This window comes from Epinephelus lanceolatus, chromosome 16 (assembly GCF_041903045.1).
Source record: "Epinephelus lanceolatus isolate andai-2023 chromosome 16, ASM4190304v1, whole genome shotgun sequence".
Lineage (NCBI taxonomy): Eukaryota > Metazoa > Chordata > Actinopteri > Perciformes > Serranidae > Epinephelus > Epinephelus lanceolatus.
Genome location: NC_135749.1, coordinates 37,731,202 through 37,753,905, shown reverse-complemented (window position 1 = coordinate 37,753,905; position 22,704 = coordinate 37,731,202). Strand labels below are relative to the sequence as shown.

General features: G+C 42.1%; 2 protein-coding genes across 2 annotated transcripts in view; both read right to left on the bottom strand.

The window, feature by feature from the left end:
* The window catches only part of plekho1a (pleckstrin homology domain containing, family O member 1a), a 39,458-nt gene extending 36,571 nt beyond the window's left edge, over positions 1 to 2,887 (bottom strand). Inside the window, exon 1 of the mRNA XM_033637328.2 lies at positions 2,566 to 2,887. Coding sequence (XP_033493219.2) covers positions 2,566 to 2,592 — 27 coding nt within the window. The 5' untranslated portion in view covers positions 2,593 to 2,887. The remainder of the gene's footprint in view (positions 1 to 2,565) is intronic.
* Positions 2,888 to 3,387: 500 nt separating this feature from the next.
* On the bottom strand, positions 3,388 to 22,480 carry LOC117263738 (saxitoxin and tetrodotoxin-binding protein 1-like). Its single transcript, XM_033637358.2, has 6 exons — positions 22,222 to 22,480; positions 16,469 to 16,608; positions 16,277 to 16,362; positions 15,491 to 15,628; positions 5,150 to 5,269; positions 3,388 to 3,791 (listed from the first exon to the last, which is right to left on the bottom strand). Exons 1-6 carry the CDS (start codon positions 22,312 to 22,314, stop codon positions 3,766 to 3,768), a joined length of 603 nt encoding a protein of 200 aa, XP_033493249.2. The 5' UTR covers positions 22,315 to 22,480; the 3' UTR covers positions 3,388 to 3,765.
* Positions 22,481 to 22,704: the final 224 nt, after the last annotated feature.

Below are 22,704 nucleotides of genomic sequence, written 5' to 3'. Positions count from 1 at the left end.
AAGCTAAATCAATCGATGTCAGGCACATCGATCACCCACCATTTCATCAGCGCATAAGTCACACACAGCCTACTTATTTTTCGTCTTATTATTATTTTTCTTCCACCAGATTTCGGTGCGTAACTTGTGCCACAGCTCTGAGCACACATAGGGTCTTCATAAAACATAGATTCAAGATTCAATATGCACAGTAAGGACACGCGTTTCCCTGCAATTCGTTCTTTTCTGTCACCAATTAACGCCAAACAATATAAATCTGAAGTATGAAATAGATCAAAATATATACGGTGTGCACTGTTGTCCTCGCTTAGTGTAATACTCCGTCGTAATTTACAATATATACACATTATAATAAAGATATGGGATATAATCAAGATGGCACCACCCGAGTGGCAGCTGGTTATAGTAGCTCCGACTAGTGATGTTACAGCTGATACTGCAGTCCCGAGGCCTGTGTCGAGCAAAGGGGGCGTGTCCAAATGAAGCTTGTGTCGAAGCCCGTATCGTTTTTCAGGATATCACGTGACCAAAGACAAACGAGGCCCCATTTCTCTGGAATCACGTGACTGCCTCATTGTGTGATTCGAGTCGGGAAATACATAAAGTGTTTTGCATGATCCGAGGTGATTCTGAAGATCGTTAAGTGCAGAGGATTGAGTGACCCAGTCACACAAGCACTCTAACCTTGTGTGGACACACACACACAGACACACACACATATATATATGTATACATATATGTGTGTGTGTGTGTGTGTGTGTGTGTATGCACTTTATTGATATACCACGTTCAGGATAGATTCATTTCATCTGGCTTTACAATACCTCATAGGGGGATTCTGACGTAATCATCATCATTAAGCATCATTATGTGTATGCCAGATCCACTGACATGTAGCCCACATGTAATATCACAGTAGGACTGCTGTACATCAAATGACTAGCAGATGTCAGTACTCCTAAATGAGCTGTTAAACAGGGCTTCGTGTGATCGGCCTTTTGGCGAAGCAATCCGTCTGAAAGATTCGACACATTCACGGATCCTGATCTCGTAATTGCGAGATCTTTTCTCATAATTACGAGATTCCTGATCTCATAATTACGAGATCTTTTCTCGTAATTACGAGATTTTTTCTTGTAATTACGAGATCCTAATTTTTTTTTATCCAGTGAATGCAATGCGCTTCCGTACCTGGTGACAACGTCAGCTCATAAATCACATAATTTTTAGAAACATTAATGTGATACATTAATGTGATACATATGAAACGTACAAATGTAAAGTATCTGTGGTTTGAAACGTACAACACCAACATTTTCTTCTGTCTGCTGGGCTGCAGATTTTTCTGGTGACCCTTCAGAGGGGCCAGACCCCGAGGTTGAGAACCAATAGATCAAAGTATGTTACTGTATATAGTGTAGCAGCTACAACAGCAACATGCTGCTCTCATGTTGGTCAGTACTTTTACTTTTGATACTTAGTTGTAATTAAGTATTCTTCAAATGTCGTATCAGGACTTTTTCTGAAGTAAAGGTTCAGAGCACTTTACTGTGACTGAGCAGATTAGCTCAGATGTCATGGGACAGACACTTTCACATGAATGAGACTCAGTTTTAATCTGAAGATCAAATGTTTTACTTTCAAAGTTTTAACCTGGTTGTTGGTTCGAACAGGAGTATAAAATCTTTAGTTTTATGTTTTATTAGCTGGGATTAAATCAGAACCAAAACTCAACATATTCAGGCTGAAGCAGCTAAACAAAGTCAGCTCAAATTGGGTTTTTGTAAGAATCTAGCTCTCAGTGTGGCTCGAACTGAGCGATGTTGCTGTTTAGTCATATTAAATTGATATACACTGCAAAATGAGAGCTTTTACTTTTCATACTTTCAGTAGGCCTATATGTTGATGCTAATACATTAAAAATCATGGTTTTAAATACTTTAAATATTACCCCAGAATATCTACATTTATTCAGATATTTCTTCTGTAATCATAAACAGATCTGTGACATCAGCGCTGATTATTATATCTTTAGATTATACTCTGTATTTAAAGAGAAAATGAGTTTTGTTGTTGTTATATATTTATATAACAAAAAAATATTTTGTTCATATAAACAGTTTGTAAACAGAGTCAGACTGATGATTGTGTTTTCCTAAAACAGATTATTATGTGAAATGATTAAAGCTGCACAGAATGCTCCATTAATAAGGAATATTAGGCTATACAGACATCTGTTATTACAAGAATATTAAATTTATCCTGCAGTTTCTCCTTCTCTCTAAAGACATATAAAATGTAAATGATGTAATGTGAATATTATTGTGTCAGTTTGATGCTATCTGGGTGTATGTGATGATATCACAGAGCTGCTGACTGACACAGTGAACATGGTGTTAATGTTTGATCATCACCACAGCGCTGCTCCCTGAATAACAATCACTCTGTTAAAATATTATTATGGGATGTTATGAATGGATCGATGATGAATGATACCAACACATTCGATATTAAAAGATTATGATATAAATATGCTGAAGAGATGAATCAGTGACTGACTCCTACCCGTCTGCTCTGGTTGCTTTTCTTCATCCTCCCTCCTCTCCTGTCCGCCGCGCACTCACCGGAGAATCACACCGACGGGGAGGAGGTTCGGTCCGGCCCGGCCCGGTGGGAGGTTCGGCCCGGTCCCGGTAGCTCGGTGCCCGGTAGATCCTGGTGTCGGTGTCGGTCTGTCCGTTAGTTAGTCCGGTTCCTCTTCAGCTCCGCGTTTGTTGTCTGAACCGAGGTAGCATCCTCCCCGCGCGCGCGCGCGCGTGTGTGTGTGTTTGTGTGTGTGTCTGGAGGCAGATGCTCTCTCTCTCTCTCTCGCTTTCTCTTTCTCTCTCTCAACATACGTGCACGCGCTCTGGCACGCGGACGTTCACAGTAGCCTATGTTCCGGTAAAAGGAACCCGACAGCGCCATCTAGCGACATACAAACTCACACACCTTAAACAAAGACCCAGTGATTCAAAGAATACACACACCTTACACACACACACACACACACACACACACACACACACACACACACACACATTATAATGAACACTGTACAACATGTTTCAATTCAGCTTGTTTATACTGTCGATAATATCGCCTTAAGTATTTAATACTAGGCTAAATACATTAATGACTCAGATACTTTGTCACATCAATAAGAAATTAAACTAGGCTTACAAGGAGGCTGATGATAAACCAACACTCAAAATGTAAACTGTTTTTTTTTTCTTACTCATCATATTTTGAGTTTATACGTCAATATTTTGATTTAGAAAATCAGCTCCATTATCTGTCTGCTATTAGGCTATAATTTGTATTATATGGAGGAACAAATAGGACTGAAAAATAAATAAATACATTTGTATGTCAAAAGATATATAATACCAAGCCAATATTATTAAAAGATATTATCAAACTTTTCAGTAGTATTTTTTATTTTTGTGATTTCTCACCTTTCATTTTCTCTTCTGTGCAGAATTTAGCTTCCATAAAAATACATGTAGACAATTCAAAATTTACTGTTTGTATTTTAATGAAACATTTTGTGAGCTGATTAATAAACATGTTTGTCTCTCAAAACCAGAATGAGAAATTCAGAGCTTAGTGTTTTCTGACAACGATAAGAATACACTCCTGATATTAGCTGTTTGTATATATTCTGCCATCATTAACATCTCAGTTTCAGTCTTTCATCGTTTGTCTGTCTCAGGCTTCTTTATCTTATTCCGTCTTTTCCAGACAAAACCCTGCAGAGACAAGGATGAAGATGTGAGGATGATGAGTCTGTCAGTCAGACTCAGTTCAGTGTTAAGTCAACAGATTGTCCTATTGGTCAACTTCAGTCACTCAGTGAAGACAACACAATTTAGCCTCAATGCTAATACTTCAGCTTACACTTATGCTTCCACTCGATCATGCTAAGGCGGAATTTATACTTATGCATCGAATCAACGCTGTACCTACGATGTAGGCTCTGTGTCGACATAAAGCCTATGCCGCACCCCGCACTGTAGCCTGACGTGGACCTCCCCAGAAAAGTAACTACACGTTGCAGCACCGCAGATCTTCTGTCCATTTTTTGTTTTTCCCACAGTGGAAACAAAGCTTTTATTTACTTTAATTTCACAGATAAGAAACAATAAATTGTGAAGACAGTAAAGCCTCCACAAAGTAGCATTTTAAATCTTATGTGTGATTTTCATGACTTCATATGAGTGGGGGAAATCTCCACTCATTGGTAATTTATACGATGTAAAATGCCATAGGCTTGTGCTAATAACGTTAGCAACTTCAGCCTGTTACATGCATTGTCTTCTTTAGAAATACACTTCCGTTTTCACAATAATTTTACCATGTACATACAGTCTCTTTCAAAATAAATGCACTATGTCGGTAAAACAAGGCAAATTGACATTTTTTTCCCTTTAACAACTAATCCACATGGTTAGGTTTAGAAAAAAAGAACAGGGTTTGGTTTTATAATCTCAACGGACGTGAACACTACTCTCTTGGGTGACAGTCACTGTTTGTTGGACCCATCCACCACTCCTCCCATCCGCCCTACTTGGACTTTCAATGCCTTAAATTTCATTTGTGTCCCATTGCAATTTCCCCTGATGCTGCCATCATGGCACCACAAGTCACTGCCCAAGTGCCGGACTTTGATGTACAGACAATTTCAAGTTGATTTGGGATTTATAAGAGGAAACAGTGTACTGGCAGGTGTACTCACGGTTTTGTAAATCAGAATTTTTGGGGGCGTACATACATTTCCTCAGTGTGGATTCTCCACAGAGCTTTATAAATGAGGCCCTTTCTTTATGCAAAGGTAGATTAACATAAAGGTTGGCTAGGTTTGGGAGTCTCATCTTTTTAAAAAGCAACTTCTTAATTTCTTAATTCTTGTACATCCTGGTGGTGGAGCACTAAATCACTTCAGAACAGTGAATGCTAAACTGTTAGCATGCTGCAATAGAACCAGCGTTCCACCTGAGACAAGTGAGTCTGTCTGATTCAATAAGATGTTTTCATATCCGAGCAACTCAGTTGACCAACAGGATCATTTGTCAGAAAGATGGTTTGTAGTTTTATTTTTCTCTCTGACCTGCCTTCCCGTCGTAGGTGAACTGTGATGACATGTTGAATTTCAGACACTCTGCCACCTTCCTGTGGATACTCTGAGCGTCTTTCAGCTCCTTGGCGTCCAGGTGTTTCCCTTCCCTCCCTGAAAGAATGAACGGGAAGTCATCATCAGTGATGAGGTGGTGATATTTGCAACATGAGGAGACACTGCAGAGACAAATACCATAAAAACTATTGAAGGAAACAGTAAAGTTTTAGAGTCACGCATGTCTTAAGATACAGAGTGTCTCTGTAGAGCTGATGTTCCATGTCCCCACAGCCAGTCTGCAACACCAGGGGTCAGCATGCCAAGGTGCCTGCCCCTGCCTGCCGCCCAGCACAAAATGATAGTGGTGCCAGAGGCCACTTACTGTATTCTTGTGGTCTGTTGGCAGATCCCAGGCGACACTCGTGAGGAGAAGGAAAGAAAAGTAGGAAAATAAAGGGGTAGATTTTTGCCGACGCGTTTCAGCCTCTTGGCCTTCGTCAGGGCAGAGTCTGTATGCACAGGCGTGCAGTCAACTTATAATGTTGGGTGCTTCCAGTTGAAAAATAAATAAAATAACATAAAAAGCAAACTTCAAAATAAAGTTTTTCCGGTGATGGTTGTGAAGGTAAAAACATGGGGGAAAAACCTATGTATGTATGTATATGTTTATGTATGAAAAATGGTCTGCCAATCTCTTCATTTAAGCCTGGAAATTCCATGGCATCAAATTTGAAAATCCAAAAAGTTTCTCTGAAGTAATATAGAAAATATTCCACAGGGCCAGATCTTAGGCCTCAGACTTATTTGTGACCAAGATCAGGACTTCACAGCACAGTCTCACAGCATGGCAGAGAGATTCACTGAACGAAAATACAAATCCAACATTATCACAGATGCACACCGGAAAGCCACTCTATACTGCATGACACCAAACCAGCTAAAGTAAACACCAACCAAACTTTTTTCACTACTACATACAGCACCCTGGCACTTCAGATCAATAACATTATCAAATCTAACTGGAACATCATCACTTGTGATAGCACACTCAGGCAACTGTTCCACCCCCCACCCCCCTGGAATTTCCAGGCTTATTTATTATGGATGGATGGATGGATGGTAAAACACTTCAAACTTCATTTTTGAAAAATCAAACCTATTCAGGACTCTGACGTAGGTGATGATGACAAGATATAGGCATATCATGAAGAACTTTGTATCACGCTTGCATAATTGCAACATGAAACCGGAACTAACCAGATCAAATGGATGCAGTGTTACAACAATGCAACCCCTCTGAGGCTAACTTTACCAATAGATGTTAACATGTGATTCTTCAAAACGTTTTTTTAAATAAAATATTTAGATGGGGGTTTTTTTTCAGCAATTTTGTCAGCCATCAAATCAATGTTTGGCTGTAGGTGAGCATCCGTGGCCCTTCTTGCTGTGGTGTGTCTGGCACCGTTGACCCTCATCAGCACTAGTCGGCTTGTTTTCAGCGGTTTCAGCATGATGAAATCGGCGTCAGAGACAGAGGAGCCCATTTGTAAATGAAATCACTCTGATTGGCAGTTCAGCTCAGTGCACAAGAGGAGAAACGGAGGTGAGGAAAGTAAACAAAGAGCTGAAGTCGAGGGAGTGAGATCAAAACAAACATGTTACATAAGGTTAAATTATTTTTCTTTATCCACAGCTCTTTGGCAGAAAAGTTTCATGATGGTTTGTGTTATTGTTCACTGGTGCACAGTAAATATGTTCTGTTCCTTCATAATTGGATTAGGTTGTTAATATGCTAACTGACTAACTTACATCAAGACGGTCTTCTGGTTTCCCTTTTTGAATGATGAACACAGACGATTGTCATCTGCTGGTATGGAGAGTTATTTTCTCTCATGCAGGTGCCAAAAGTATGTGCTGGTTGGCCACCAGTTTAAGTTGTTTTGGCCGAGACACAGCAGGGGGCCTTAATTAGCTAATTCTCTGAAGTCTGTTTGGTTTGTCTGAGCCGCAATACTAAAAACTAACACCTAAACACAGAGTCCCACGTTGAAAAAGAAATATGAGCTTACGTTGAACAGTTGAACAACTGACTTATGAAACTTTCATCCATCATTAAAGTTTTCAGAACAGGTTTTTATTCGCATATTTTTCACACCACTTTACGTGGCCAGCATGCACCAGGCTATAAAAGCCCCACCTTTTGAAGTGTCAAAAATCGGTGCCTGGAAGTGGGCCTGTAGGCTCCCGACCTTGAACCTCTTGTCTCTTGTCAGTTGTTCTCAGATGTCGATTTGGTACCTTAGGCTCAGCTGGCAAATACTTAAAGAAACACTGGAAACAGGCAAAGTCCGATGCAATCAAGTTTAATGTGTCAACAGGCTTTAACACATACAACTTAGCGAGTCAGACTCCGGAGTGTGACTGAAAACCTGCTCTCAGAACCCTGGCTTATATGCTGGTGGAGATTCAAATGAGTCTCCACCTCTTTTTGCTAATCTTTCCCTCTTAAGACCAATTCTATTGGTGGAAAACCTTTCTTTGTGTCCAATTCTGATTGGGCCCATTTTTAATGGTGTAATGCAGCCTGGAATTTCCCAAGTTTTCTTCCCTTAGGTCTGGTCTCGCTTTTACTCTATTTTTAAAAAACATGTGAATTTTTTGGGGACTTTCTATACAGTCCTCAGTGCTCCCAGTCTTATGCAAGGTGAACCTTTAGAGTGCAATCTGTGAATGTGTGTATGTATTACAGCATTTGAGTATGTGTTTCATCGTTGAACAAGACACAGTGTGTTCTTTCAGTAGGTGCATACAACATGATTACATAGTCTGGTGCTATGGTGCTATGAGTACTTTGACACATACAGCAATGTTTTATCATATTTAAATGTAGACTTAAGAGCTTTATAATGCCTTGTACATAAAAAACATGATCATATAAGTTTCTTAATCAATTTATACATCTTAGCCTTGCTGCTTGATTTGTTGGCACAAACTTTTACACTACACTTTCACATGCACCCACTGATTAACATCGACTGAAACGGGTACTGAGTCGCCTTGAGCCTGGGGAGATAATCTCCTCACTCAGAGAACCAAGGTCACAATGTAACCGAACATTCTCTATCGTATCGCAATTATCTCCGCACCCAGTAGTTATATCATAACTATGGGAACTGTTTGAGACACACCGTGAGGGGCCCCAGGAGACAGAGCAAATGCACAAGCCCTCCCCTGGTAATCAAATGAGACGTCCCCGCCACCAGGTGCATTAACAACAGAACATACCCAATAGGAGTGTATTTACGAAAAAACACCAATGAACTATAAACAAATGTACAACATCCTGCGCATTCATTGTGCCACTGTACCAATGCCCAGGCACCAGACGCAACCATAAGCAGGAGCAACCCCGCCAGACGCAGGGGTTGGTTGCAGTTCCCCCAATCTTTTGGCTGATGTCACTGCCAAAAGAAAAACCACTTTAAGAGACAGCCACTTAATGCTGACTGACTCCAGAGGCTCAAAAGGTTCCTGCTGCAAAGCAGCCAACACCTGACCCAGGTCCCACAGTGGAATGGTCGGCCTCCTGGTGCGCAGGAGGCTTGCACTGCGCACCAGGAGGCCAGCCTTCGGGAACTGAGAGATGAGGCTGCAGTCACCATCTGCAAGCCTATAATCCCCTGTACAAGCAGCCTTGATAGCTGCCACCATGTCTCTAAGGGTTGATGGTGATTTTTCGGCCTCAAGCAGCCCCTGCAGGTACCGGAGCACCTCTGGGGCTGCACATGTCAGTGCATCGATCCGGTTAGTCCCCTGGACTTGGGCCTCCCCTGGAGAGAAGTTCCGCCCCCTGGTTCACCATCCTGGCATGTGCATGACCCTGATGGACAGGAACCATCACTATGCCTAGGTCATTGTGCTATTCCTTTGTGCTATTCTGCAGAGGTTTGGGGAGCCCAGGCCCCCTTGTCTGTTGACATATGCTGCTGCCACTGTGCTGTCGGTTCTTACTAGCACGTGACGGCCTTGCAGACTCGGGAGAAAATGCTGGAGGGCCAGGTGAATGGCTTTCAGTTCTAGAGCATTGATATGCTGGCCCTTCCAGTGGGTGCTCCAGACCCCACTGGTGCCCCTGTCCTTGTGGAGTGCACCCCACCCCTCCAGGGATGCATCCATGACGAACACTGCCGCCTGCAACTGTCTCTGCAGACAGAGCCCCAGGCTGAAGAGATGCCTCTGGACTGGCCGCATGTGTAGAAGAGCTTGTACCGGGGCTGCCATAAGACCCAAGTGGCAGAGACACAGCCACCATGTGGCCCTGGCACCCAGCTGAAAATGAGAGAGGCAGGTCCTGATTGAAACCTGCCTCTCCTGTGTCTCAGACTCGACTCCTGTTCAGAACAAGAAAATAGCGAGAATAATACCCTGCCCTCGGATCTTCTTCCTGTACTTTCCGGATAGCTGACTTTGTCATGAGAGCAGGGGCGATTCTAGGATCAGAGATTTAGGGGTGCTGAGCACCCAGAGAGCTGCCCGGCCACGCAAGATAAATTTCACTGTTTTGTACATTTTAACGCAATTTCATTCCCACATTTGTGAAAGAAAAACACTTTTTGGGAAAGTCTGTGACTAAACCATCAAATTTGATAAAGGTTATTTAAATGCTGAGCCACAGCAAAAGAGGAATGGATTGGAATCATAAAAGAAACATATCGTAATCCTAATTTCTGGGGGAAGACAACTCATTTTGATACAGCAGCTCCTCAACATACACATAAACAGTATGTATGTTTCTCGAGTAAACCAGCCCCCTATAGTGAGTACCAAAAATACCAAAAATGAACCTTGGGCTTATTTTTTGGACTTTTATTTGAAATGAAATGCACAACATGTAACATTAACACATTAACAGTAATTAACTTTTTCAATGTTTGTCTCTGGCTTTTTCCTTCTTGTCACAACAGGAGTTATAATGTTAATGGGCATCCAGTCAGTTAGCTAGTCAGTAGCACCTTGGCTTTAATATTAACACATGCACATGACACAACAGCTAGCTTCTCTCATTCCAATTCAAAGACAGGACAGTGGTACTGACCACCTGTAACGTTTCCTAGCTAGAAAAAACGTCAGCTAACTCCTGCCTAACAACATAAACAGTGACTGAGTGGTAGGAGTGAAGAAATGTGCCACATATCCTGGTTTAAGCCAGGTACTTACACCACTACTGCATATCACCCACTCTGGAGGGCAGCGCATTGGGGGGGGGGGCTGTATTTTTGTTGTTAAAATATTACGTTACAACCAAGTACTGTATGGTTTTGACACTTGAGAGTAAAGATCTCCGAACGCAAGACCTCCCTGTGCTGGTGGTCTGCAATAATGGAAAACACAGCCACCCTTGTCAGAGGAGGAGTACTCCAGAACCGAAAACGATCCCCCTGGGTCATTGTTAAAACAACCCAGAGGTCTGCCTCCAGAGCCTCCCATGCTGCCTGAGGGCAAGGGAAGGCTGGGGGTGATGTTGCGTCAGGACTGAGGTGGGGGCTTGGCTGATCCCTGGCCACTGCTGCGTCCTCTGACCCATTTAGTCTTGCCACGCTGTGCTGCATCCAGCCAGCCCCACAGATCTGGCCCACAGCCTATCCTTCCCCGATTGTCAACTGCAGCCATACAACGACAGAGCCTTGACTAGCATGTCCCTGCGGTCGGTGTTGTAAACCAACTCCTGACCACCTCCTTGAAATCAGAAAGGAGAGGCTCAAGGAACCGTTTGGGTCGCCCCCCTGTTTCGTCATCGAAACGAGAAGGGGCGGGACCCTGATCAGCTGGCAGGTCAAACCCCAGAGCCAAAGCAGCCCAGCCAATAATTTCCTGAAGGAGAGGTGACTGCTGGTCATTTTTCTTTACAGGCACCTGCTGCTCCTCTGAGACCAACTCATCATTCTATAAGGGCCCAAGGCCAAAAATGTCTATCTCCTTGACCCAGGGGAGGAGGGGCCCCTATCCAACCCAGCTATCCGCTCACCCCCTACTGAAACTGTAATAATGGAGGCGGGGGAGCACCCTGATGGGCCCCCGTCCCCCACTACCAGACCTGCCAACCTAGAACGCTAAGCTGGCTTTTTTTTTTTTTTTTAACACTACAACCCAAACAAAAAGGGCCCTGCTGGCTTGCCAGTCTCACTCTCACTCCTTTTTTTTTTTTTTTGGAGACGTCACTGTAGCAAGACCAGAATGTGCAGTCTTTAGCTATAGCAATGGTGTTGCTAACTGTCTTTAATTAGTTTCCCTGAGCCAACAGATGTGAGTGTGGCCACAGTATGGATTATTTTCTTTGACATCGGACAGTGGGAAACTTCTACTGGAGGGAGATGTTTTTGTTGTAGTGAGGGAATGGGAAGCCTCTGTAGGTGCAAACCGGAAAACCAGCTCGACCTCGCGGTGTCTAACACTTAAGCCGCTCACAGCCCCTGGACTCTATAGGGTTCGAGCAGGCAACTAAATCCTTGAGGAAAGATGTGAGCTTCCCCCCAACTTCGTCGGGTTTGAGCCAGCAACTACCTCCTAGAGGCACGCTGCTCCCTGACTGAGTCAGCCTCGAGCGAGCTGCTATATCTCCACCGTGCGCAAACAGACAGGTGCAATACATGGATATGGCACCCCTCTCAACTGTTTCACTCCTTATTGTCAAGAAGAAGAAATGGCGTTTAGCTATCCTAGAGAGGGACCTGAGACGGCCAGCTCTCCAACCTAAACGAAGGTAGGTGGACAAAATGCTAAACTCCTCTCTCCTTTCTTTCTACTCTCACATCAACTCCGACAGGTGGAAATCAATGACTCAGTGAGTGCATGTGCAAGGTGGGGCTTTTATAGCCTGGCACATGCCGGCCACATAAAGTGGTGTGTCTTAAAGATGATAAATTTTCCACGTTGATTACCCCAGATGGGGATAATTCCCATAGTTATGATATAACTATTGGGTGGGGAGATAATCTCAGTGTGATAGAGAACACATAGTTAAAAACCAAGCAAAAATAACTGCACGCAGTCGCAGCAGTACAAAGTACAGAGGACAGACTTTAAACCAGGGATATTCCTCGTCATGATGATGATGAGGACGTAATAGAGAATGAGACCACATATGGACAGAAAGAAAGACATTGTGGAGATACTGTAGAGAGGGAGTACAACTCAGCCCCTTCAGATAGCCACTATGTCAAATGCAAGACATGGAGAGAGTGGTGACAGACAGCGAGGGAACTTCAGTTGAGAGAAGCAAGGGAACAAATGTGTATTCACGTTTTGTCTCATACAGTGCCCTCCAAAAGTATTTGAACAGTGAGTCCAATTCGTTTACTTTTGTTGTAGACTGAAAACATTTGGGTTTGACATCAAAAGATGAATATGAGACAAGAGATCAACATTTCAGCTTTTATTTCCAGGTATTTACATCTGGATCTGATACACAACTTAGAAGATAGCATTATTTGTAATGGAACACAAAATTTTTAGGTGAGCAAAAGTATTGGAACATATAAACTTAAAATAGATTAAAGTGAATGAGACTTAATATTTAGTTGCAAATCCTTTGCTTTCAATAACTGCATCAAGCCTGTGACCCACTGACATCACCAAACTTGTGCATTCTTCTTTTGTGATGCTTTTCCAGGCTTTCACCGCAGCCTCTTTCAGTTGTTGTTTGTTTTGGGGGGTTACTCCCTTCAGTCTCCTCTTCAGCAGGTAAAATGCATGCTCTATTGGGTTTAAGTCTGGAGACTGACTTGGCCAGTCTAAAACCTTCCACTTCTTGCCCCTGATGAACTCCTTTGTTGTTTTGGCAGTGTGTTTTGGGTCATTATCTTGCTGCATGATGAAGGATCTCCCAATCAGTTTGGTTGCATCTTTCTTTAAATTAGCAGACAAAATGTTTCTGTAGACTTCTGAGTTCATTTTGCTGCTGCCATCATGTGTTACATCATCAATGAAGATGAAAGAGTCCGTCCCAGAAGAAGCAATGCAAGCCCAAGCCATGACATTACCTCCGCCATGTTTCACAGATGAGCTTGTATGTTTGGGATCATGAGCAGATCCTTTCTTTCTCCAAACTTTCGCCTTTCCATCACTTTGGAAAAAGTTAATCTTTGTCTCATCAGTCCATAAAACTTTTTCCCAGAATTTCTGAGGCTCATCTCTGTACCTTTTGGCAAATTCCAGCCTGGCCTTCCTATTCTTCTTGCTAATGAGTGGTTTGCATCATCTGGTGTAGCCTCTGTACTTTTGTTCATGAAGTCTTCTGCGAACAGTAGATTGTGATACCTTCACTCCTGCCCTCTGGAGGTTGTTGCTGATGTCACTAACAGTTGTTTTAGGGTCTTTCTTTACAGCTCTCACAATGTTTCTGTCATCAACTGCTGATGTCTTCCTTGGTCTACCTGTTCGACGTCTGTTGCTTAGTACACCAGTGGTTTCTTTCTTCTTCAGGACATTCCAAATGGTTGTACTGGCTATGGCCAATGTTTGTGCAATGGCTCTGATTGATTGTCCATCTTCTCTCAGATTCACAATTGCTTCTTTTTCACCCATAGACAGCTCTCTGGTTTTCATGTTGGTTCCACCTCTAAATGCAGTCTGCACAGGCAAAACCTATCGTACCCAATCTGAAACTGAGCTCAGACATTCAGTGCTATTTATTGTTTGAATAATCAATATAATTGGGAGACACCTGGGCAACAAAACACACCTGTCAGTCACATGTTCCAATACTTTTGCTCTCATGAAAAATGGGTGGGTTCAAACAAAAGGTGCTATCTTCTAAGTTGTGTATCAGATCCAGATGTAAATACCTGGAAATAAAAGCTGAAATGTTGATCTCTTGTTGTTGTCCCATATTCATCTTTTGATGTCAAACCCAAATATTTTCAGTCTACAACAAAAATAAAGGAATTGGCCTCACTGTTCCAATACTTTTGGAGGGCACTGTATCTTCACAACGAATAGAACAATAAATGCATCAGACTCAGTGTGTAAGGTTTCTCTGTGTAACTTTTTCTGTTTTTTGGGCGGATGGGTTTAAAAATTGCAAACGAAATAAACTGACCCAGTATGCAAAGGCCTTAAGACTGGAATTATGGTCCTGCAAAGATTCACATAAATATCTCTGTGGATCTGTGTAGAGAAGCATGTTATGTGTCCCAGAGGAGCTGACATATGTTAACATTTCCATTTTTTTCCCTTTTTTCTTTATCTGGGGCTGGGTCTCAGGGGCAGCAGGCTAAGCAAAGCACCACAGTCATCCCTCTCTCCAGCGACACTCTCCAGTTCCTCCTTGGGTGGAGTTCTAGAGTTCATAGAGTTCTTCATGATATGCCTATATCTTGTCATCATCACCTACGTCAGAGTCCTGAATAGGTTTGATTTTTCAAAAATGAAGTTTGTGTTTTACCATCCATCCATCCATCCATCCATTTCCCACCACTTATCCGAAGCTGGGTAGTGGCGGCAGCAGGCCAAGCAAAGCATTCTAGACCCCTTTCCCCAGCAACGCTTTCCAGCGCCTCCTGGAGGACCCTGAGGTGCTCCCAGGCCAGATGAGAAATGTAATCCCTCCACCGTGTTCTCGGTCTGCCCTGGGGCCTCCTACCAGTTGGACATGCTCGGAACACCTCTAGTGGGAGACGCCTATAGGAGGCATCCTGATCAGATGCCCGCACCACCTCAACTGAGGTTTTCTTGAAGGAGCAGCGGCTTTACTCCGAGCTCCCTCTGGATGACTGAGCTCCTTACCCTAACCCTGAGGCAGAGCTCAGCCACCCCACAGAGGAAACTCATTTCGGCTGTTTGTATCCGCAATCTTATTCTTTTGGTCATTACCCAGAGCTTGTGACCATAGCTGAGGGCTGGCACATAGATGGACCAGTAAATCAAAAGCTTTGCCTTCCGGCTCAGCTCCCTCTTCACCATGACAGCCCGGTGCAGCATCCACATCACTACAGAAACCGCACCAAACCACTGATCCATCTCACGCTTCATTCTACCCTCACTCATGAACAAGACCCAGAGATACTTGAACTCCCTCGATTGAGGCAGTAACATACATTAACATGTTTTTACTTACGTATTACGTATTAAAGAAACAACCAACAGGTAATCAAACTGACTTACTTCCTGCCCTGACAAACACATACTGTCAAAGACATTCCTTTCTGACCTGATGATAGCTCATTAATGCTTGAGACCTAAGGCCACTGTCATCAGTCCTGTCGTACTGGTCCTTGTAATGTCTCCTTATCACCTGTCCTATGGTGATTTAGGGTGCTGCTGATCTATGTGTCTTACTGTAAATGAGCAGCATCTTCCCTGGTGTTCCCTCAAAGACTCCGCTGTAGATGATGAGCACACAGTCAGGACAGCCCTGGTAGATATCAACTCGGCCCTGGTCATCGTACGGAGACACCTGACCATTGAAATCTTGGGCTGCAGAGAAAAATGAAGTAAGAGATTCAGAAAACCATGAGACAAGAGAAACTCAGCACCAGGGAGAGCTAAAGTCTGTAGCTTTTGTCCTCGAGAGCAGAGATGAGTCTCGCCCTCACGTTTCTTTCTCAAGGTCATTTGCTGGAATTTTTTTCTGTGTTGATGAAGCTATGCTAGCAATCTAGTCCTGCTTCCAGTCCTTGTGCCAAACTAAGCTCAACATATCCTGGACCAAATCTATACAGTAGCCCTGTTTGGACTCAACATCCTGAAAGTGACTTCAGGAACAGAGCAGGGAGTTCTGGGGCAATTTCAGCCACTTCCGAGGTGCATTAAGAAGAGATAAAGTGTGAATAATTCAAATGTCCAACACTTGTGCAACACTTGTAGTATAAAGTACAAGAAGAACCGAAATGCGTTGGTCCAACAATTAAGTTGTTCTTGAAACTAGAGGTGTAGCTGGACTTTGACACTATTCAAAGCTGACTGGAGCTGATCAGAACGGGAGTCTACTTGTAAGATTCAGGGACATCCCAACTTTACAACCATTTGATGAAGGACAAAGTTTGAAGGCAAGACGCTGTGCTGATGATGTTTAGGTTTGTCTAATGACATCTACTTCCAATGGTTGGCCTCTGTGGAACTCACTGGCACTTTTCAGGTGGAGGGTGTGGTTGGACGTCTCGGGGTCAGGAAGCGACATGTTGCCACGGAAGATCAAACACTTTCCAAAACTGAAAAAACACACAAGATCCTTAATCTATAATTCGCATGGCAGGTCCTGCTGAAAAAAGGATAATGATCTTTCTCTATACTGTATCACCCTAAATGGTCCCTTACGCTTTGTTTCTCTCGATGAACCTGATGGTTTCGTTAGCGTCTCTCAACTCCAGCAGGGAGCTTGTGGCGTTCGTCAGGAGCTCCACCCCTGTTGGGTAATCTGAGAATGCCTCAACCAGAACCCAACGCACCTCCAATACCTGCAGGGACAAGCAGTTAGGTCAGAAACATCCATGCAAGCATGTGAACACAGACATTTGGATTTATCTTGTCACCTCTTTATTCAGACACACCTCCCATCACTGTGTGTTTTCTTGTTTTCTTCCTTCTGTGCAGTAAACACATGTATGCATTCTGCCACAGACACCATGTTTGTTCACTACTGTAGTTATGGATACACTCTGATTAGCTCTATATTCCCCCCTTTACGACTGATGTTTGTTACCTCCGCCAGTGCGTAAGAGCACACGTTAAGTATATTAACTATGGTTGCATGTTTGTGCCAGCTGAGTCCAAGCCCTGGGGAAGTGCGCCAGGCTTTGGAGCCAAACAGTCATACTGCAATTTCCTTAGTAATGGAGGAGCTCACTGGACCCACTGAAACCACAGACGATTTGCTGGCTGTATGAGGCTCTTTAAGAAGATCGTTACAACGATATCACAGAAGCTTATCATGATCCTGGTTTTTGTGTATATTCTGTTATCCTATGGCCTTTGTTTTGGAGATTTTTTTCTTGTTTCATGTTATTTATTCATGTTTAATCTGTTTCCTGTTTTATTTTGTAGATTCTCTCTTCATGCGTTGTGTCTGGTTTTACTTCCTGTCTTTGTGTGTTTTCCTGCCTGTTTTCTGTCACACCTGTCTCCTTAGTCCTTCCCTGTTCCCAGAGTCTTCCCTTCACACCTGTTCTGTATTGGTTTTGTTTGCTCCACCCTAGTGTTTCCCTCCACACCCTTGTTGTCAGCCAATCCCCATTTCCCTTCTTTTGCTTGTATCCACCTACTCCAGCTGTGTCTCATTCTTGTGACTGGTTTTCTGTGTGTATATTTATCTGGGTGTTTCCCTTTGTTCCTCGTCAGTTTGTCCTGTGTTCATTCTTGTGTTCAACCCTGTGCTCTTGGTGTCAATCCCTGCTCCAATTCCTGCCTGGTGTTCTGTTTGGATGTTTTATCTGACTGAATTCATCTCCCAGTTGGTTTTCAGTTTATTTTTTGTTCTACTTTCATTTGGACTTCCAGTTACCTGCTTTATCTGGATGTTTTTTTATCAGCTGCATTAAAGCTTGCTTTTTGTTAAAACTTCTACCTGTCTGTTACTCTGCATTTGGGTCCTCCCTGAACTGATTCATGACAAAGCTCATGTGAAGTGGAACAGATTGGTACATTAGTGAAGTTAATGTCACTGGTGCATGCTGCTGCCAGAGTTAAAAGGCTGTGTAATAAAACAGATCACCATCAGGCATGTGAGCCCTGAGATGAAGTCTGGGCTTGTTCACAAGCTGTCTATTTCATTGTAGATCTTTAAAACAACTCACTGATAGAACAAAGCAGGCATGCCTTAATTCATGATCCACATCTCCATCAAAACTCACCATTCTCAGAGTGTAAGCTGTTGGAGGTTGATGTGTTTCCCATAGCAAAGCGGATTTGGAAAATGCCAACAGGAAAGGAAATGGGAATGCCGGCTGAAATCAGCAGCCCAATGGCAGGCTTATAGCCACAGTCTACATCTGGTACATCAGACTATCTACTGAGAGGCTTAATTTTTTAGTCTGGTGACTGAATGGCAACTATATGTTCATCTAGTGATGACGGGTTAAGACTGTGGTTCAGAGCCTTTTCAGCAATGATGAGTTTGATGGTCTTGTCTTCTAGATATTTTTTTTATTTTGGGATATGTTACTGTCATCATTTTTAATCTCTTTTTTTCAGCCCATTCTCATTCCAAACTCATTAAATACCGCTGCTTTGTCTGTGATTTTGGCACCAAAACCCACCTTTTGTCGTTGTATGATACAGCACCTAGGAGCATCAGTGTGTAATGCAGCTGGAGGTGATCTTTTGCAGTGCTACACAGAGGGGCAGTGTCAGTTCATAACGCGACTGGACGGCACCTGTCGTGGCATTATGATACGCCACAGGATGGCGTCAGGCTGAATTGCTGCCAGTAACAACATAACATTAAGAGCTTGAAAGTCTCTACAGGGTAGGCAGGATGGGTGGCGCTTGGGTCCTACAAACCCCGGACTTTCACTTGGTAGGTTGGGATTCACTTGCTGTATGAATGTTATTTTCTAAACCTAACCACATGCTTTTGTTGGCGTTCCAGCATTGGTCACATCATCCAAGAACATCAACATCACACACAGGAGGATACCTAGTGCGTAATATGTAATAGTTCGAAAAAAACATTCAAGGCATTGCCAGCAAGTTGTATTGCTGTTCCTACGAGGTCAACAAAATGTAGTATAACGTTTACCTTGTCGTTACATTTTATGCCTGTTCTTTTAAAGGTCCTTCTAGGACAATGGTTCCCAGGAGCATTGCTAGGAGTTGAAAACATCCGGGGCTTTAGCCCGGAAGTGGGAACAATTTTTTACCTGGATGTCCAGGGTTTTCTCCCCCAGGAAAATTTTGAATAATTCCCTGTTACACACGTGATTTTAACGTATTTTGACAAAGAATTTTGACAAATAAGTCTTCTATTATTGGGTTGCCCAAATTGTTGGTTAAAAACCCTAAAGTCCCCAATTGGGGGACTTTGAGAATAACTTTGCAAACACAGTGTGAAAAAATGCGCTAATCACGAAGAATATAGTGATGTTGCACATCAAATTAAACAGTAGAACCTGGGCTACAAGGCTGTAAAAACTCTTTTTACATGCCCCAAACACATGTCAAACAACAACTAAATGAATAACAACAAATCAAACTCCATACAGCACCGATGTGCCAACCCACTTGCCATATTTCTGGCTCGAACTCAACACCACGTTATGCAAAACACACACCATTCATCTCAAATGAAAGCAGAGAGTGCCGTTTCTACACATATCCACCAAAGCATGCTGCACCAAAGCATCAGAGAGATAGAGGCCAAAGAACAACAACAACAACAGAAATCGTTTCGCTGAACGATAGTTGTAAAAGTTCTCTTACCTTTTTTTGTTTTGCCGTGAAAAGTTTATTCTACCGGTAAAACACAGTACATCCTGATAAACGGACATGTTGTGTTCAAATGAATCCGGATGAACATGACAGGCTTTAGGACCCGGGGGAAGCATTACAATGACCACATACAGCAGCTGAGTTCTGCTGACTCTGACTGGCTTACAGTGCTGTCAATCTCGTGTTGGTGGGTATAGCGTCATTCTATTGGCTCTAACAAATCAAACAAGGTGTCAATCACTCAAATCGGCCAATCCGTTGCGGAGATAGAGCCTCCAAAGCACAGAAGAGAAAATCTGCTTCACATTTAGATGGTGTGTGTGTGCATCTGGACTTTGCTTGAACATAAAGAAATGTGAATTGCTTGCTCTTAAATATTGTGACATCCCTTCTATTTGTAATATACCTGTAAAAGACTCTATTACATATTTAGGAATTGTTATCACTAAAGATGGAGAAGCCAGATGCAATTTAAATTTTGACTTAATTATTGACAAAACACAGAAAAAATTGAACCAATGGCTGCAGAGGGATTTGTCATTGAGAGGTAGAATTCTACTAGCCAAAGCTGAAGTAATATCCCATCTCACGTATGCTGCTTTATTTGATGTTAACAAAAAGGTCTCAAAATATATTGACAAGATGTTATTTAACTTTTTATGGAGGAACAAAAATCAATATATAAAAAAATCAGTAATTATGAACTCATACGATAAGGGTGGCCTTAACTTTTTAGATTTTTACACTTTAAACAATACATTCAAAATAAATTGGCTAAAACTATTATAAGAACCCATCTTCAATTTGGAACTTCATGCTAAATTTTATTTTTTCTAAATTAGGAGGCCTAAATCTCTTCTTATTTTGTAATTATAATACCGAAAAGGACCCCTCAAAACTATCCAGCTTTCATAAACAGATGCTTCTTTATTGGTCATTGATTTATAAACATATTTTTTCCCCACATAGGTACTACATATGGAACAATAAAGACATCTTATATAGAAACAAAATCTTATTTTACCCATATTGGTTTACTCACAACATACTTTTGGTTCATCAGTTGTTTAATTCAAATGGATCATTAATGACATATCAAGAATTTTTGTTAAAATATAGTATCGTAATCCCTATTAGTGAATTTAATATTGTTATAAGTGCAATACCTGCTGGAGTAATTATGTTATTTAAAAGTACAGCAGGACAGAATCCAACAGTATTATCCATTGATCCAACCAAACTTGAAATTGGTCAAATTTGTTTCTCTTCAACAGCAATAGTACAGTAATCGTCGTATACGTTCATTATTTCAGAAAGAAGTTGTATCAGTTCCATATGTGGTAGGTTACTGGAACAACTTTGTCAATAATCTTGACTGGAAAAAGATTTGGAACTTACCTGCTAGATATATGATAAATAATAAAGTAAAAGAAGTATTTTTTAAAATAATTCACAGATTTTACCCATCTAAAGTTTCTTACAACGATTCAAAAAATATATAGGTGTCAATTGCTCTTTCTGTGAAGGAGACTCTGAAGATGTTTTTCATTTATTTTGGTCTTGCCCTTTTCTCTACCAAATTATGGGAAGATATTTGCAACTTGATTTCTACTTGTATAGAACCACATTTTTCTTTTTGCTTTGAACGTATATTGTTTGGCTTCATTGATGGTCCATCTGCGAAAAAAAAAACAATTTTATATCATTAACATTATTATACTATTAGCCAAATGCATATCCATAAATGTCGACACACCAACCAAAAACCACTCCTTTCCATCTTTGTAAATGAGGTCAAACAATATATTAAAACTATCAGACATTCTACTAACATGAAAGCCATTAAGACTTTTGATTTATGTGCTCTTTTTAATGTATTCATGTAATATGATATTCTGGAATGTTGCCACATAATGTGTGTAACCCCCTGACGGTTGTCATTGTACTTTTATGTTTGTTAATAAAGATTTAAAAAAAAAAGAAGACACTAAGGGTCCAGATTTCTCCTTAGGCCCTGATCACACAGCAAGCGTTTTGCAGGTTGCAGTCAGTATGTAGTTTCTAAAGTCAGAGTGCAGAAATGCGAGGTGTGTCGGAATGCAAAAACTGTGAGCAAAAAGCTTCAATCTTATTAAAAACAATTACAAAAACCCGCCTCCAGCTGCTAAAACGCTTTCTGTGTGATCAGGGCCTTAGTCATCAGTTCAAGGTCCCACCGCTTATTACATTCAGCGTTATACTTTGTTTGGCCATGTCGTTGAGCTAGTTTTCTGTCTCTTGTCAAGTAGCCGTCAGCTAGTCACTCACTCTGCAGCAGGAAACAACACATCATAATACAAGCTCTGATCATAATACAAGCTCTGTGCAGGAAAGTTACTGTACTAAAAAGTACAGTGCGTTTTTTTGTTGTTGTTGTTTTACAAACTTGACACATTTGTGAGTTACTTGCAGTCTATTCAGAATGGGCCCACGACCCACTTTTGGACTGTGACCCACCAGTTGGGGACCACTGCGCTAGGATCAGGCATGGAAACTAGTAGTAATTACTGTGATACATTGTGTTGGATAATTGCTGTGCAGGTCTCTGTATTTGTATCAAATGAACAATAATGTAATAAATAATGTGTGTTTTGTGTGTTTCCCACCTTGTGCAGCTCCTGGCGCTTCACCTTCTCCGGCAGACTGCTGGCGCTCAGCACCATCATGACCAGCAGAAACGCTCTGGGCAGAACAGACATCCTGGATCAACAGTACCTGCTGGGTTTGTTGAGAAGTTGAGGAAACAGTTGTGAGGTGAGATCAGAGACTGTTGTCTCTTTTAAAGGCCTCTGAAGTCTGAAGGATGACAACAAAGTGTTTCTGTGTACTTTTAAGAGAAGTGGCAGCCGTCCAGACTAGCACAGGCTGAACCCTGAACCTATCAGGACACAGGCGGATCGACTCACTGCTGTTCACTGCTACTGCTTTCACGAAGGAATACTACACTTTTGCTAAATCAATCTAGTACCACTAGTTTTGGTACTACTGCAGCTTTTACAAGACCAAGAACTAAAAGTACAGCTTGACTTTGACCTCCACTATTGCAAATATTCCTACTAGTGCTGCTACAGCTAGGCCTACTACAACCA